General features: G+C 49.0%; 1 protein-coding gene across 1 annotated transcript in view; it reads left to right on the forward strand.

Moving 5' to 3' along the window:
• Window positions 1-17,705, forward strand: part of Cnnm2 (cyclin and CBS domain divalent metal cation transport mediator 2) — a 129,605-nt gene that overhangs the window by 102,534 nt on the left and 9,366 nt on the right. The window contains exons 5-6 of the mRNA XM_038344092.2: window positions 9,932-10,025; window positions 13,265-13,330. Coding sequence (XP_038200020.1) covers window positions 9,932-10,025; window positions 13,265-13,330 — 160 coding nt within the window. The remainder of the gene's footprint in view (window positions 1-9,931; window positions 10,026-13,264; window positions 13,331-17,705) is intronic.

The raw sequence follows: 17,705 nt of genomic DNA on the forward strand, positions 1-17,705 counted from the left end.
TGTGCACCCTTGGCAGGTACGCTGCCAGCTGCCCTGTCACCCTTGCCCATCATTTAAATCTTTTAATTTTAATCCCATATTAAATAAAATTAAGCTTATTCAAAGAAATGATTTAAGTGAACCTAACTGAAAGAATATTTGTCACATATAACAAAATATAAACTATGTATGAATAAAAGCAAAACTTCAAGTTTTATTTTAAAAAGTAGACTTTTAAAATGTTAATGAATTTTATTAAATGAGTTGATAAGGGCAATAAGAGCACAATAAGTCACAATGAAAATCTATATTGGCTCTACTTGTCTTAAATAAGTTCTAGTAACACTTAAATAGAAACTTAAATAAGTTTCTAGTAAAAGTAGAAACGTGGCAGAGTGCTTGCCTAGCAAGTGAGGACCTGAGTTCCTCCCCAGAACCCAAGTACAGAGTTGAGCACATGGCAGTGCGTGTGTAGTCCCAGCACCAGGGCGGGAGGGGTGACCAGCTGGGTCCCTAGGGCACTTTGACCAGTCAGCCCAGCCTAATCCGTGCGCCCCAGGCTAATGAGAGACCCCATCTTAAACACAAGGAGGGGCATAGCTTAAAGAACACTGCCACCTAAGGTTGTTCTCTAGCCTCCGCAAGCACACATCTGCTTGCACAACCGTACATGCGTGCATGCCATGGTGAGCCTGTAGACATCGGAGGATAGCCCGTGGGGGGTTCTCTTCCACCATGTTGGTTTCAAAAGCCCACGATAGCCCTCAGGTGTGATGGCAGGTGACTTTACCTCTGGGCCACTTTTCGGGTCTCCAAGGCATGTAATTATGATGGTAGTGTTTTCCCACTAGCACACCAAGAACACTGAGACAGTAATTTAAAATTATATAACCTGTAAAACAAAATTAAGACTTAGAGATAACCAAACATAAAAGCTAGAGAAATATTCTTTTTCGGGGGTTAGTTTTTCTTTTCTGGGGCAGGATATTGTGTACTGTCAGGCTGGCCTCTTACTTGCTATCTAGGCAAGGATGACCTTGAACTCTTGACCCTCCTGTCTTTTCCACCCAAGTATTGGGAATACAGTCATGAATCACCACAATTGATATGTGATTCATAAAAGGGGTCATATATCACAGTAATCTATACTGTGTGCTAGCGTATAGTGCAGTGATATATACTGTGTGCTAGCATATAGTGCAGTGATATAGTGTGCTGGCGTATAGTGCAGTGATATATACTGTGTGCTAGCGTATAGTACATTAATATATACTGGGTCCTCGTGTATAGTACAGTAAATATAAAAAGACAAGTTTCATAAAACCACCTAGGTAGATGATGATGAAGTTAGGAACAAAATACTGCACAATGGTGTGCTAGGATGCACCCATTGGTAGGGTGCCCACCTTCATGTTAAAGCACCGGGTTTGACCCCCAACACTGCTCAGAAGAGTGTGTCAGTGCACACCTGTAATCCCCGCACTGAAGAAGTAGAGGCAGGAGGATCAGAAGTCCTAAGGTCATCCTTGGCTACATATTGACTTTGAGGCCAGCCTGAATTGTGTGAGCCCTTGCCTTTTTAAAAAAGAAAAAAGTCTTTGAAATATGTAATTAAACTTTTAGTTTCCAACTTGAAGTAGCATTATATACTTTTATGTATATAATTATGTAATAAATATATAATTGAAAAGATCAGTGAATATAATATATTCTAGTTTGTGTAGAAGAAAATGAAATTTCACTGTTCTTCCACAGAAACTTACACACAGAGCTCAGGGGATCCCACCACTGTATTGTCCCACACGTTGCGGGTTACAGATATGTGTAGCTGCACCTGGCCTCTGTTGGGGTTGGGGGTCAAATCCAGGTTCATATGCCTGCTGGCATGCTCTTCACCTACTGAACCACTTTCCCAGTTTCTCTATTTATTCTTTGTTCCAAATTGTAATCTCAAGCCAGGCAGTGGTGGCGCATGCCTTTAAGCCCAGCACGCGGGAGGCAGAGGCAGGCGGATCTCTGTGAGTTCGAGGCAAGCCTGGTTCCAGGACAGACTCCAAAGCTACAGAGAAACCCTCTCTCACAAAACCAAAACCAAAACCAAAACCAAATTGCCATCTCAATTATTTGTCCAGAGTGATGGACCTCACGCATTCCTGCTCGTGAATGTGCGTGTCTCGGCCGTTTCCATCTTCAGGGAGCGCCCGCTGGCTCTTCTCACCCTGCTGGCCTCCTCCCCCATTCTCTGTTCATTGTAGTTGTGTTTGCTTCTGCATATGAGAGGGAGCATTTTCCCCAAGTAAATTCATAAATAATATAATTTGTTTTGTTTTCCAAGGCAGGGTTTCTCTGTGTGTAGCCCTGGCTGTCCTGAAACACACTCCATAGACCAAGTTGACCTCAAACTCAGAGATCCGCCTGCCTCTGTCTCCTGCATGCTGGGATTAAAGGCCTCCACCGCCACCACCTGGCAAATAATGTAATTTTTAAAATAAAAAATAAATGACAAATAAACAGAAAAGGGGCTTATAAATAGACTGTAGTCCCTAAACTGACAGTCTCATAAAAGCCGTTTATAGTACTGTCCATGAAAACAAACAGCAAATTCATTGTAAAATGGTAGAAATTGCTCACATGTCTAAGAAATGGCCAGGTCTGAGTTGATAACATGAGGGAGCATTATGTAGTAAAGAAGCATATACAGCTGTCAAGCTGGAGAGACGGCTCAGCAGTTAGAGCACTGGCTGCTCTTCCAGAAGACCCAGGTTTGGTTCCCAGCACCCACATGGCAGCCCCATTCCCAGGGGATCCATGTCCTCTTTTGGCCTCTGTGGACATGCATGTGGTGTGCCTACAGGCAACAGAATAAATCTAACAAGTTGACTGTGTGTGTACAGTAATTGTAACTGCTGGACATGGCTTTCCTGCTCAAAGGCAAGAGGTGCCAGATCACTGTCTTTGTGGTGCAGCTGGGCCTCTGAGGAGTAGCAGATCTAAATGAGCTAATGAGTAGAGTGCCCTGCCCTTCCCATGGGGGCATAGTGGACAGGAACTTTCCCGGGCCTTACTCTCTTCTTAAGCTCATTTCATCTGCAAATTCATGCTCTTTTCCAACTGTCCCAGTCCTACTTTTAAAAGCTTCTGGTACAGATTTCAAAGATAATTTCTGACCTAAAATAGGTTTACTCTTTCAGATTAATATTTAAAACTAAGCGTGTGATCAGCCCTACTTGTCCAGTATAGTAAAGGCCTGCTCTGCCTTAAGCACACCTGAGCCTCTGGTCCTGGTGACTGACCTCTGTGTTCTTGGCTGTAGTTGAGCAACCCTGAATATTCTCACGGTAGCACTGCTGTTTAGCCTGCAGTGGGTATGCCTGGCCTGTCCCTGTGAGGTCACTGCCTTCCATCCTGTCATGCTCAGGGCTCATACGCCTGCTCCTGAAGTTTGCAGGGTCTTGGTAAATACAGATCCCGATGATCTTGGTTTCTGACACGCTCCCGCGGGTGCAGAAGCGAGGCCTAGCCACTGCTGCTTGGCTTGACTCCAGTATGAAGTAAGCACCCAGGCAAAGGGTCCACCAGGGGATAGAAATGTGTACAATTAATATTTGGCCACCAGTTTTTTTAAAGTATACATTCTGAAGTGAACTTGCAGAGCCCCAGGCTTCTGTGTGCAGCCGCCACATAGGAAACCACACCTAGTGAGCATGCACGCTCCAGAGTCACACACGGAGCACAGGTGTCTCTGAGTGGCATGGCCAAGAACCACCCCACGTTTGTGCTCTTAGCATCCAGTTACCCTTGCCATCTTTCCATCCCTCCTCTCCTGGTTTTTCTTTCACAAGATCTCATACAGCCCAGGCTGGCCTTAAGCATGCTACATAGTTGAGTATGACCACAAACTGCCTATGCCTCCTGAGTGCTGGGTTTGCAGGAGTGTGCCAGGCTTTATGAGAATCTTTGTACATGTCAGGCAAGCGCCCTGCCAACTGAACTATGTCCTTTCTGACGGCAAGCCCCACCGGGTGTGTTGTGATGGCAACCTAAAACAAAGAAGCATAGCCAGAACCTAGCCTGAGAATGGACAGGACTGTGGGTGCTGGCCAGTGTGGGAGAAGTCTTCAGTCAGCCTCAGTAGGCCACTAACCACCCAAGTTTATCTACTCTGTGGGTTACGGGGCCATAGGGACTGAGATAGCATGGCTTCCGACTATGGAGCCAGAGGTGGGAGCCGACTAGCATGCGTAGGCTCTTAGTAAGAAGTCAGCTAGCATGTTATCCAGAGGAAGGGGTGGGAATCCTGTGCCTGAGTTCTTTCTCAGGCAGCCATCCTTGCTTGGCACCACTATGCCTCCTTCCAGAGCCTTTTAAAAACTAGTATGAATTATTTTTAGACAGGGCCTTGGATGTAGCCCTGGCTGGCCTTGAACTTGTAGTCTTGCTGTCTCTGTCTCCTGGAGTATTGGGATTATAGTGGTCTCCTGACCTATCTGCTTAAACTCTGAGAAAGCCTGGAGTCCATCATGTCCTGTCCTGATTTTTTTTTCTTTTTGTACTTTTAGAGAACAAGCTTCTGAATATTTTAAAAATAAAATCAATAATGTAGATCCTTTCCTGTATGGAAAAGTTATGTGCAAAGACACCTATTGATCCCAAGTCATTTCCCTGTAGGGATGGCCCTCATCTCATTCACACTGCTGCGGTTATTTCAAATGATCTTTCTGAAACTACTGACGCTTAAATGACAGGTGCCCCTGGGTGTTGCTACCCCTGCCTGTCAGAAAAACTTTCCTCTGTAGAGAGTGGCCTGGGTGGGGTGGGGGAGGGGGCCTGGGTGGGGGAGAGGGAGGGGGTTGGGAGGATGGGGGGCATGAGCGGGGGATGGCCTGGGTAGAGGGGATCAGCCTGGGCAGGGGTGGGGTGAAGGGAGGGGGCCTGGGTGGGGCGAACTAGCAAATGGAGAACTATAGAATGCTGGGGCTGTAAGGATCCATGAATATGTTGGGATTTTATTTTTAGATTTATTTTATTATTTTATGTACTTGAGCATTTGCCTGCATTTATTTCTGTGCAGTGTGGTGTACTTGGTGCCCTCAGAGGTCAGAAGAGGGCATCAGATGCCCCAGAACTGGAGTTGAGTGATTATGAGCCACCTTGTGGGTGCTGGCAACCAATGGGTCCTCTGCAAGGGCAGCCAGTGCTCCAAACTGCTCAACTATCTGTCTAGCCCTCCATTGTGATTTCATTCTCATTTATTATTTTCTTTCTGTTTGTTTGCTTTTCAAGACAGGGTTTCTCTGTGTAGCCTGACTATCCTGGAACTCAGTCTGTAGTCTAGGCTGGCCTCAAACTCACAGAGATCCACCTGTCTCTGCCTCCCAAGTGCTGGGATTAAAGGCGTGCACCACCACCGCCAGGCTTCATGTGTTACTTTCTATAATCTGAGCACTATTTTTCTTTTCTGCCAAAACTGTGTGGGGTCAGAAGATAGCCTGCAGGGCAGGTCTCGCCCCCATCATGCGGATCCTAGGGATCAAACTTGAGCGGTCAGGCTTGGCCACAGCCACCTTTGCCTGCTAAGCCATCTTTCCAGCCCTATTGTCTTTTTTCTGTATTTGTTTGTTTGTTGGGAATTTCAGTGTATGCCCTGTATTTTAATCATACTTCTCACCCCCACTCCTCCACTTTCTCTCAGGCTTTTTAAACTGTTGTCATTTTGTAATTGGCTCTGAGTATGGCTGTAACACTGTCACCAGTAGGAGGAAAGACGAGACAAGAATGGTTGTAGGACATTTTCACAGAGCAATTCATGTTTAGTCTGAAAGAATGTTTGTAGAAACCACATTTTCTAAATTGGAGGGGCAGGTAAAATAAGCGGTCTGTCTTATCTGAAATGATGGCAGCAGTAGACAAGGAGATAAAGAATGTGCTGGCTCTTACCTGCTGCCAGTTCTCGGAGCCATAGACGTGGGAGCCACTGCCTAGCGTGTCCACGGAGCTGACTGACAGTTGAGACTCTGGCATCCGAGAGGAGAGTAGGCAGTATGCTCTACCCAACCTGGTGCCTGCCCCGAAGGATGTAGGGGGTGTCTGTGGCCTTGGGTGTGGGTGTGGAATCTCTCTGTAACCATCCTTAATTAGTCAGAAGAACTGACCTTGTGCCTTTATGGGCGTCTTTTGGAGACCAGAAAACAGTTTCCAGATCTGGGGCCATTGCTCTCAAACAGCCAAAACATGAAACTCCAAACCTTGCATATTCCTGAAGTTACCTGAAGAGCTCCCATCTCCTTCCCAGTTCACATTCTCATACTGATCACCCAGTTCACATCCTCATACTGACCACCCAGTTCACACCATCATACAGATCACCCAGTTCGCACCCTCATACAGACCACCCAGTTCGCACTCCCATACCGACCACCCAGTTCACACCTCATACAGATCGCTCGGTTCACACCTCATACAGATCACCCAGTTCAAACCCTCATACTGATTACCTAGTTCACACCTCATACTGATCACCCAGATCACACCTCATACTGATTACCTAGATTGCCTGGGCCTGGGAGCTAGAGCTAGCCTTTGGGACCTTGTGCTTCTAAGGTTACCAGGTGAAGCTCCCAACCAGCACAAAATCCTGTTCTGTTGTCAGTCTCTGCCTCCTTCCTGAGAGGCAGATTCTGGGCTTGTTTCCACAGTATGGTTCTGGTAGGTTCTGATGGTTGATCACAAAGTGGGAACTCACATCCATGTGCAGAGACACAGAACACAGATTGTGTGGTTCATGAAACAACCCAGAACACACAGCGGAAGAAGTCTGGTTTGACTGCGCAGTTCAGTCGAGAGGCATGCTGCAGCCATCCCTGAAGTAGTATGTGTCAGCGCTGTGCACACCGAGGCTCTTCATGATGAGACTGTCATTGCGCCTGTGCCCCTGGGTGCTCCCATCTTTACCTTCTCTAATGTCACCTCTGTCTCTGCCATCACTTCCTTCTCTTTATCTTTGAAGGGCCCACCCTTCACAGAGCCCTTCTGGTCCCCACTGTGCCTAACATCCTGTTCTCTCCACTTCTTCCCATGCCAACTCTGAAAGGTGGCCCAGCTCCTTGAGGCCTTCACTCAGCTGCTCCTCCGGACACTGTTTCCCCAGCTCCTGGCTTCTCTGAGTGGAGGTGCTCCTGCAGGCCCAGCAGCTCAGCTCTGTCAGCCCCCTGTGCTCCCATCACACCCGTGCTGGCTGTCACTGCAGGAACCTCCCCTCACCTGGTCTCTCACCAGACACTGGTTCCTGTCCTCATCCTGTCAGAGGTGGCAGCCGCTTGTTACCCCCCATCTCCTTCACTGCCGTCCTTCTCAGCCTCGGGTCTCCAGCTCCAGCTCAGATAGCGGTGAACCTTCTTCCCTCTCCTCAGCCATTGGCCCTCTGCGGAAGACCTGTCCTGACTGGAAGTTGTCCTCCTTTCCCAGCTCTTATGCTCCCCCACACCCCAGGGCGCCCATCTTTGAGGCACTCAAGCACACCCTTCTACTGGAATTGCTCCCACTTCCATCCTCCCTGGCTTTCCTCAGCAGAACCATACTAACATAGACTGGGCTGTCTTCCTGGACCCTGTTCCTCTGCAAAAGCAGCCTTAGCCTCGTCCCAGGAGCTCTGTAGCCTTGCCTGTCTGTTAACCCTTCCTTTATACCAGGGTCAGCCAGATCTGCCCATCCTTAGGCATCCTCATGGTAGAACAGGAAGTAAATGTGTCTCTTAGAACTCTGCTTGTGGGTGTGTGTGTGTGCGCGCGCGCGCGCGTGCCCGCGCGCGGCATGCTCATGTCCTTGCATGCATGCATTCATGGTGGTGCCTGTGGAGGCCAAAGGCATTTTCTGTTACCATTTTCCACCTTGTCTTTTGAGGCAGGATTTCTCACTAAACCCAAAGCTCATCGATTGGCTAAGCTCCAAAGATCCCCTTGCGTCAATCCCCACCAAGCGCTAGGGTTGAGATGTGGTTGGCACTTGTCTCTTACGTGGATGCTAGAGATCCAAACTTGGGTCCTCATGCTTTGGCAGGCCTTGTACCTACTAAGCCATCTCCTCAGCCCCCACTTTTGGCAGTATTTTCTGCGCAGACCTACCAAGCTGGCCTTGAACTTGAACTCCCCACCTCCACCTCTTGAGTGCTAGGCCTTCAGGCATGTGCTGCCATGCCTGCTCATAATCCTTACAATTTTGTCTCTTCTTCATGGCATGCTTGTTTGAAAACTTCTATAACTAGTTTTCTGGGCTGCTTTCCACCCCCTGGAACATAGCTCAGAGGATGAGAGCTGGCTCCCCAGGGCTCGCAGCACCTCCTTGTAGGGAGGGCCTGGCTGCATGGCTAGGAAGCTTTTACACTTGCTCCTTTTGCTTTAAAATTATGGATTAAAAGGTGGGGAGGGCAGCTGAGCAGTGGAGCACTGCCTGGCATGCACAAGGGGAGGGTTACAGCTGCAAGCACCAAAAAGACAAAAGTGATCTATATATTTTTAAATTTTTTTTATTAATTTGTATTGAGCTATATTTTTTCTCTGCTCCCCTTCCTTCATCTGCCCTCTCCTATGGTCCCCATGCTCCCAATTTGCTCAGTATATCTTGTTTTTTTCTACTTCCCATATAGATTAGATCCATGTATGTCTCCCTTAGGGTCGTCTTTGTTGTCTAGGTTCTCTGGGATTGTGAATTGTAGGCTGGTTTTTCTTTGCTTTATGTCTAAAAGCCACTTATGAGTGAGTGTATATGATATTTGTATTTCTGGGTCTGGGTTACATCATTCAATATGATATTTTCTAGATCCATCCATTTGCTCACAAATTAAGTGATCTGCATTTTAAGTTGGTTGTGACGAGGCAAGCTAGTAATTTCCATGGGGTGAAGAGAAACCTAAAGAGAGGCTTAGGTGGGTTTCTGAAGATGTGAGGTGCAAAAGGAGGGTCTCCCCAAATCCAGAATGTAATGCACTATAGTAGGAGGTGTTCTGGATACCGGAGTTCACACGAGTGGGGTGGCAGGTATTGAGAGCCTTTCCCCGCTCCTCCTCCCCGGTTGTAAGAGGGACCAGCTGTGCCTGTCTCCTAGCGCTGTCTTAGCCTCCTGCCTGCCTGCCTTCTCTTCCTCCCTCTCTTTTGATAGTCTCATGTAGTCCAGAATGATTTTGGACTTCTCATCCTGCTGCCTCTTACTACCCAAGTCCTGGGATTACAGGCATGTGCCACCATGCCCCGTTTAATGGTTCCTTTTCAGCAAGTGGTAACTTGCTGTTTGCCCCTTGCACAGAATGTCCTGGGGGAGGTGATGGGGTGATGTGAACAAGATACCCTGGCCCTTGGCTGGGGAGTCTGAGGCCGGAACAGGCTGCTGAGGACCTCAGGGCTAGTGGTCACCCCTCAGGCTGCAGGGGTGGAAGAGGCGATGGGGGAGGAGAGGTCTCAGGCTAGAGCAGGGAGACGAGGGGATGCTTAGAGGAGTTTGTTCAGATGGGGGAGACTCTCTCAGGCTGCTTTCCCCAGCAGCGCCCTCAGAGAGCCTGACAAGGTGCCTGCTCAGATGCCCAAGTCCCTGGACCAGTTCACACCCCGTTCCATGGACACATGGCATGCTGACCCTTGCTCCTGCTGCTTCCCAGCTCCGGCTTCTCCTGGGGCAGCCAGAAGAGTCTCCTCAGCATTTGTCGCACCAATTCTTTGTGTTACTGAGGGCGCTCAAAGAGCTGGGGACATGGGGACAATGTTAAGTGAACCCACAGATGCTGACCTTTTTATTGTTCCACACGTTCAGTCAAGTCCAGTTTTCTAGTTGAAATGAATATACCCTCCCTTTTATTTCCCAGAGCTTGTCTTCTTAGGACTGTGGGAGTGGAGTTTAGATAAACCCAGGAAGAACTAGTTTTCTGTGCAAATCACACTGAAAGTCCTCCCGTTTCTTCCCGCAGGGGAAAGTGGAAGTAGAAGCTGGGAAAGAAGGTATGAAGTTTGAAGCAAGTGCTTTTTCATACTATGGTGTAATGGCCCTCACAGCCTCTCCAGGTGAGTGCTTCCAGCCTCGTAGCACAGGACCACTGCAGGAAGATGCGACCCTCCTCCCATTGGTCCTCCTCCCTTCAGTCTCAATCCACCCATCGGTCCTCCTCCCATCAGTCCTCCCCGTGCCCTGCTGACCTGTGTGCTGTACTTTAACTTGTCGTCTATGAGTCCTAGAGACAGAAGCTGTACACGTCTCGAGTAGATACCTTCACAGGTTTACATGCACCGAACACAGCTGTGCAGACCTAAGGCCCTCTCACCCTTCTGCGCCATTGCTCCCCTCCCTCCTTGAGCTGTGTGAATGGACCTACAGGGAATGGAGCAGGTTGAGTTTGGCTCCCCTCCAGTGCTGCGGTCATGTTCTGTGTGGTGCTTCCCCCTGTGTGAACGCAGAGCACTGCACTTGCCTGACAAAGGAAGGAAGGTTTATATCAGGTGACGGTTGCGAGATATCGTCATGGCGGAGAGACTATGGCGGCAGGAGCGTGAGGCAGCTGTGACATTAGGTCCACAGGAAGCAGGAAGGATAGATGCTGTGCCCAGCTCACCCTCTTGTTCAGTCTAGACATCAGGCTATGGATGACATCCCCACACTTGAGTGTGTGTCTTCTCCATCCAGCTACATCTCCCTGGAAGTGCGTTTCCATGGTGATTGTAAATCCTTAGACCAGCCATGGAGGGGTATTTCCTGTGAAATCTGTCTTCTAGTGAGTGTGCACACGGGGGTCTGTTGAATTGCTGCTCAGCTTCGGCACTTCCTAGAAGTTCAGTATTTCCCAGGGCATCCCCTGTGGGAAGTGCTCCCTATCTCTACCCACCCAGAGTGTCCCCTGTCCAGCCTTAAGAAGCATCCACCCTGAGTCTAAGCTGTACATCATAGGTATTCTGGGGGTTTTCTGCTGCATCTTCCTGAGGATGAAGGAGTTTGCTGCTGTTTATGGTGTGTGGGTATGCCATGGAAAATTAAGTTCTCTGAGATTCAAGGGTGCCTGAAAGGTGCCCTGTCCCAGCAGGAGTATCCACACCCAACTCTGCTGTGCTCCCAAGCCCTCTGGCTCTAGCTACTCCACTGCTGGCCTTCTCTGGCCAGGACCAGGTCAAGCAGGTAAACAGAGGTGCTGGAGTGCCACCTTGTGGCCAAAATATATAAGAGCATCCTGTACAAGGAAACCCTCACAAAGCCCAAAGCTAACCTTAATGCACCTTACCGGAAGACTGTCAAACTGAAAAAATCCTAACAGGAATGGAGACCTTCAGGGAAGTTTGTCTTTGTGACACTGGTCTTCCCTATTGTCCCACTCAGCAGTGTGGCAGACTTAAGGATGTCACCATCAGAAAGAAAGCCAGTGAACTAACATCCAGATTCCTCGCTGTCCTGTGTGGGTTTCGCAGTCCTAAGTGCACGCTGTCCCCACATGTGAATGTGGGTCTGTGTGAGCCTTCCTACTAGGTCTTTGTTTTAAACTTGGGGTCTCCATTTCCACCGCTTGGTGACCTGGAGAGGGGTTTGTGACTGGGTGTGGAAAGACCCGGGTCACGGCCCGAGATGCAGGTTGTATGACACTGAGAAAAGACCTTTGGTGCCCTGTAGCTAGATGGGTTACTGTGTATGCAGTGTGTTGTGACCCTTAAAATGGATTTCAGAAGGTAGAGGCAAGAAGATCACTACAAGTTCCGGTCAGTGTTGTCTGTTTTGTGAGCTTTAAGCTGTAGGTCTATGTGGCAAGACCTTGTCTCAAATGTAAAAACAACAGCACAGCCACAAGAGGAGATGCTACGTCACAGGCCTTTGCACTGAGACTGTTCTGGGACTGCATGCCTTCATTAGCCCAGGTTAGCAACCCACACCTACAAGGTGGCCCTGGAAAGAAATGAGAGCAACACATCTTTGCTGATTTCTGGGTATTTAAGCCTAAACCCTAGCCCAGCACCTATTGAACCATAGTGTAAGGGAAAATCCCACTCAGAAAATGTCAGCAAAAAGGCCGGGGTGATGGCCTCATCTCTAGGGCCAGCACATGGGAAAGGCGGTGGGAGGACCACGAGTTTTAGGCTAGCCTGAGCTATGTAGTGAGTTTGAGGCCAGCCCCGGACTACAGGATACCTTTCAAACTAACCAAAACAGTAACAACAAAAGCCAGCAAAGAGCTCACGCCTCACCTGAAAGCCCTCACCATTTCAAAGGCCTCTGTGTACTGAACCTCCTGACTGGACTCTGGGGGCTGTGTGCCCATTGAGATGTGCAGTTAGCACAGATTTGCCACATTGAGACCTGCCTGGGTCTGCTCAAGTTGTGGCCCTGGAGAAATGGCACCAGCAGGAAAAGGCCATTGCTGCCAAGACCTGGGACTTGAGTTTAATTCCGAGATTCACATGGTGGGAAGAAAATCTGGCTCCTCCAACTTTCCCTCTGTTCTCCTCCACATGTTCCATGTGCACAGTGAGCACAGGTACACATATGTGCACATGTACACAAATAAGAGTGTACACAAGCTGTTCACCAGGAACAGAAGCAGAAAGATTCTCTAAGTTTGAGCCCAGTTTGGCCTACACAGCAAGTTCTAGGCCAGCCAGGGTTATATGTAGACCTTGTCTCAAAACAAAGAAATGCAATGAAGCCCGTGATGTGGGCAAAGCCTGCAGCCCTTGGTTTTCAGGAGTGTGGTAAGGCACGTCCCACCCACCACGGCCTGCCCTCGGGGTTTCCCTGTGGTGGGGCTGGTCTCCAGCCTGAGTGCACAGCGAGGACCCTTACCTCTGCCTGACGTTCTCGGGCAGTCGGGGTGTGGCACCCTACACATTTGCCTCTGCTTTGAAATCTGAAATCATTCCAAGCAATTCAAACACCAGGCCAAAATTCTGAAACCAAGAATAGCAGGGAGTTGGGTAATCGAGGGCTCGCAAGGTTCCCTGGTGAATGCTGGGTGAGGCTTCGGCCTTTTCTTAGGGTCTGCACCAGCTGCTCCTGCTGATGTGACTTGGGCCTTGAGAAAGGTTTGTCTGGGGGCTGTGGACCCCATTTGGGTATTGGGGGTTTCAGAACTTTCCAGAAGAGAGCACACTCCCTGCCTTGCTCTTCCTGGAGAGTCACTGTGTCTCTTCCATTGCACAAGACCACAGGGCTCCAGCACTTCCGGGTGGGATGCTTGTGTCAGCGAGACACCATCCACTCCTGTCCCTTGGATGTGAAGCCCCGCTTCTGACTTCCGATGCCATCTCACCATGTTTTTCTCCATTTTCAGTTCCTTTGTCCCTGTCCCGAACCTTTGCTGTCAGCAGGACAGAGGTGTTAGCAGCAGGCTCTCCAGGTAATTCTGCATGCTTCCTCTTCGTAACCCCGGGAAAACCTGGCCACCAGGGCCACACACTCTCTTTCCACAACACTTCCTGTTTCCTGCAGCCCGAAAACGCTCAGGTTGCTGACTAAGAGGGGGCTGTCCAGGAAAACATTAGCCACAGAGGGCTGGAAAGGAACTCTGGCCTAGGAACCGCGGTGACCGGGGCACAGAGAGTCACTCTGGTGACCGTCCAGTGCTTTCTGCCCATCCAGCCTGAACTGGCCTGGAACACTCAGATCTACCCCAAGTCTTACTCCATCTTCAGCATGTTGTGAGATGTGGTGTCTGTAGAGACCTGAGGGCCTCAGCCCCCAACCCTCGGCTGCTCCCGTTACCCAGGGAATCCATTTGGACAAAATCTTGGGGGAGTGTAGGTTTTCTTGGCGAGTGAGAAAAAGACTGCACGCATCCTGCCTTAGGGCACTTGTCCCTGAGCTGACTGGTGTATTTCTGCCTTCCTCAGGCAGAGGGCCCTGCCGCTCAGGGCCTTCCTTTGCTTTAGACTTAGTGTCCTGCACATTCCTGACCAGCTGCAGATTATCTCCCCGCAGGAGAGCGTGGCCATGCCCAACGTGCCCAACGTGCCCAACGTGCCCAATGTGCCCATCCATTGCAAAGAAAGGCTTTAATCTTTCTTTAATTAAAATTGCTTAGCCTTAACTGAGTTTGTGGTGAACACCTGTAATCCCAGCACGCAGGAGTCTGAGGCAGTGGAGTCAGGGTTGAAGACCAGCATGAGCTATGTGTGTAGGGAGACCCTGTCTCAAAAAAAGGAAGATTGTTGAGCATCTATGTTGGGAAATGCAACTTTTCTGTGTTGCGTTTTCCCCATATAGCTTGTAATTGTCAATCTGACTGATGAACTTTATATACGGTCTAACTTCAGCCAAACTCTGGAGTACTCTAGGAGGCGACACTTACCTCAGAAGGAAATTCATTAAGATTCCCTTCGGTCTGCCGTCACCCAGTGTGGTGGCCCACACATCTAATCTGTATTCAGAAGGCTGACGTGCGCAGATTGTCAAGGCCAGCCTGGGCTACATAGTGAGTCTGAGGTCAGAATGGCCACAGAGTAAAACCCTGACTTCAACGATAGCTTAGTTACTGAAATGCTTGCTGCAGGAGGAGGAAGACCTGATCTCCAGTTCCCAAAGCCAGCCTAGTGTGTTTAATCCCAAAACTGAGGTGGAGACAGCAGGACCCCTGGGCTCACTGGCCAGCCAGCTGAGCCAAATCAGTGGGCCCCAGGTCCCAGAGAACGACGCTGCCTTAAAAACAGGGGACACCCAAGGTTGACTTCCGGCTTCCACACACATACATCATACATACACACACATACACACACATACATGAAGACATCCTCTCTCTGTTCTTAGAGTTTAGGATAAGGTATTCCCAGTGCCATCTGACTCAAACCAGCCAGCACACACATGCATTTATAGTTTTCTCTCATTTTATTTGTTCATGTTTACTGTTTAAAAAGTCATAGGGATACTGAAGTTGATGACCCTTGGCCAAAGCCCATTAAACATTTGAATTTTACTTTCTTTGTAGAATTTGAGATTTCTTTGCTATGCCTGCTCCATCTGGTCAGGTATAAACAGCCCTGCCTTGAAGGTCCTGGCCCCACAGGCCTGCTGACATTGCAGTAACAGAGCTACCTCATAAATGGGTGTTAGACTAAGCCAATGACATCTAGCCCCTTCCAGAAGGTACCTATGGTTGCAAAAAAGGCATATTTCACTATTGTGTCTGCTAATTTGCTGCCAAAACAAAGGATTTCTGGGTAGGATGGATGAAATAAACCAAATCAAAAAGCCAGGAAAAAAAACCACAACAATTCTGAAAGGCTTAGCCATTCGTTTGGTTTTCAGACAGGGTCTTAGCCTTGGCTGTCCTGGAATTCACTATGCAGACCAGGAAGACCACAAACTCACAGGCATCCCCCTGCCTCTGCGTCCTGAGTACTGGGACTAAAGGGGACACAGCCATACCTAGCTTGAAAAGGTCTTAGTTTTGTTTTTATTTTGTTTTGTTTTTGAGACGAAGTCTCTTGTAGCCCAGGCTGGCCTCTGACTTGAAGCTGCTGTAGCACTGAGGATGGCCTTAAATTCAGGCCTCCCTGACTTTACCTCCCCAGCACACGGTTGTGGTTAGGTGCCCCATGCCCAGGTAAGACTGAAGTCTCCTCTTTAGCACTCTTATGAAACCTGAACATGTAAATTTGACGGCAAAACATGACCTTGGGTGGGGCGGCTGCTCCTGCCCCTTTGTGGGTCCGGGTCCTCTGTCTCACTGCAGCTAAGTTTGAGCTGCCGGGCTGGCGCAGGGCTGCAGAACAGGGCTGTGTTATGGAATGCACACATGGACCAATCTACAGTTGGAAATGTAGCCCTTTATTTATCTCAAGGATTTTGGATAAAGGATGTGAATATGTGTTATTCACTTTTTTTTTTAAGCTAAGCAAGCTTATTGGAGGTGACATTGTAGCCCAGAAAGACATTCATTTCAATAGATTAAAGCCTAATATGAACTGAGGGAAAAACAATAAAACCAGCATTTCCCTCCTCTGGCACATGAGGGTGGTAACTATAAATTAGTCGTTAGAATGCTTAATTCTGATAGGGCTCCCAAATCTCATCCTATCTACTAGGCTACTGTTCAGAACCAGAGTCCAGCTGGGCGATGATGGCGCACGCCTTTAATCCCAGCACTCGGGAGGCAGAGGCAGGCGGATCTCTGTGAGTTCGAGACCAGCCTGGTCTACAGAGCTAGTTCCAGGATAGGCTCCAAAGCCACAGAGAAACCCTGTCTCGAAAAACAAGCAAAAAAAAAAAAAAAAAACCCACAGAACCAGAGTCCACGTGAACACCTGGTTCTGGAACAGAGCAGTTAAGGCGTTTGGTACCCTGCCTATTACAGCCCCGGCGTTAGACTTGGGGCTTAGAAACTGGGGGAAAAAAGGGGGTTTAATTTACAAACAAACATCACTGCCTCAGTCTAGAACTACCAAGGAAAGATTGAGGACAAGAAATAGAAACTGCACTCAGCTCTTCAAACCCACAGCACGTGCAAAGGCAGCTAGCTATGCTAACTCAGAGAGCCTGTGTTTCTAGCCTGTCCTCACTAAGTATGTGCAGAAGGCCGCATTGCATTTTCTCCATTTGTGTGTTCTGGCCACGTCCATCTGAGTAACTCGCATGGTCCCCATTTGGGCCTCATCTGATCACGTGACCGCCATGGTGACCGGAAGACCATAGGGGCACAGGTGAAGCCAGGACGACTCACATGCATCACAGAACCAGTGCTTTGAAGCCACGAGGCGGAGAAACCACAGATCTGCTTTGAGCCAAAGTTCAGCAGACACCTTTGATGGAAATTGGTGGCAATGACTGCTGCGAGTCAGAGTTAACACATGGTCCAAAGTGACCGGGTTTACTGAGTCCAAGATGATCTTGGACTGCCCATACTTAGCGTAACATTCCTCTCTCTGGGGCTGGAGAGATGGCTGAGTAGTTAAAAGGATTTGCTGCTGTTGCAGAGGACCTGAGTTTGGTCCCCAGCATCTACACACGCGCGCACACACCCACCCACCCCCCCACACACACACACACCATCTGAGGACAGCAGCCTCCATCTGGAAATGTGAGGGGCACGCGCAGAAATGCTACTCCGTACCCAAGCCAGGCGTCAGCGTTTCACGAGCATTGGAAAGTCTCTCACGGGCATTTCGACTGCATGTGCTTCAGTTTCCCAGCGAAAGTGGCTTAGCAAACCCAGACGCAGAGCTCCTGCAGCCGTCTAACACCTCAGCGTGGTAACGTGCACCCTCTGAGCCAGGACAGTCATTAGCCCGCATCTTGGTGCCGCTCCGTGCTGGAGGGAGACATTGTCCCCATGCCAGCATCAGAAAAGCAGCCACCAGCTCCTGTGGTGACTTTGCTTTTGTATTTTCTCTTTAGTTTTCTAACCAGCTTTGCTGCCATTACTCCTGCTTGACAAAGCTGGGGGGAACAAAGCTGCATCCAGGAACACAGCATCACAGTGCCCAAAGCTTTCGTGTGGGCCCTGGAGATGGCTCAGTGAGTAAAGGCCTCTGATGCGGAGCCTGATACCTGGGACCACATGTGAAAGGAGCTAACTGCCCCTCACAACCTGTCCTGTGCCCCCCAAATAAAAGGGGTTTTGCTTTTTTTTTTTTTTTTTTGGTCTCAAACACTTGTCTTCTGGGTGGAAGCAAGGCCATCACAGATTTTCCTGGCTGGAGACTTTAGCAGCCTTTCTGACAGGCCATCCCAGCAGGCTCATTTCAAAGCATATGAAATTCTGGTTCTGAGCCAGGTGG

This window comes from Arvicola amphibius, chromosome 1 (genome assembly GCF_903992535.2).
Source record: "Arvicola amphibius chromosome 1, mArvAmp1.2, whole genome shotgun sequence".
NCBI classification, from domain to species: Eukaryota; Metazoa; Chordata; class Mammalia; order Rodentia; family Cricetidae; genus Arvicola; species Arvicola amphibius.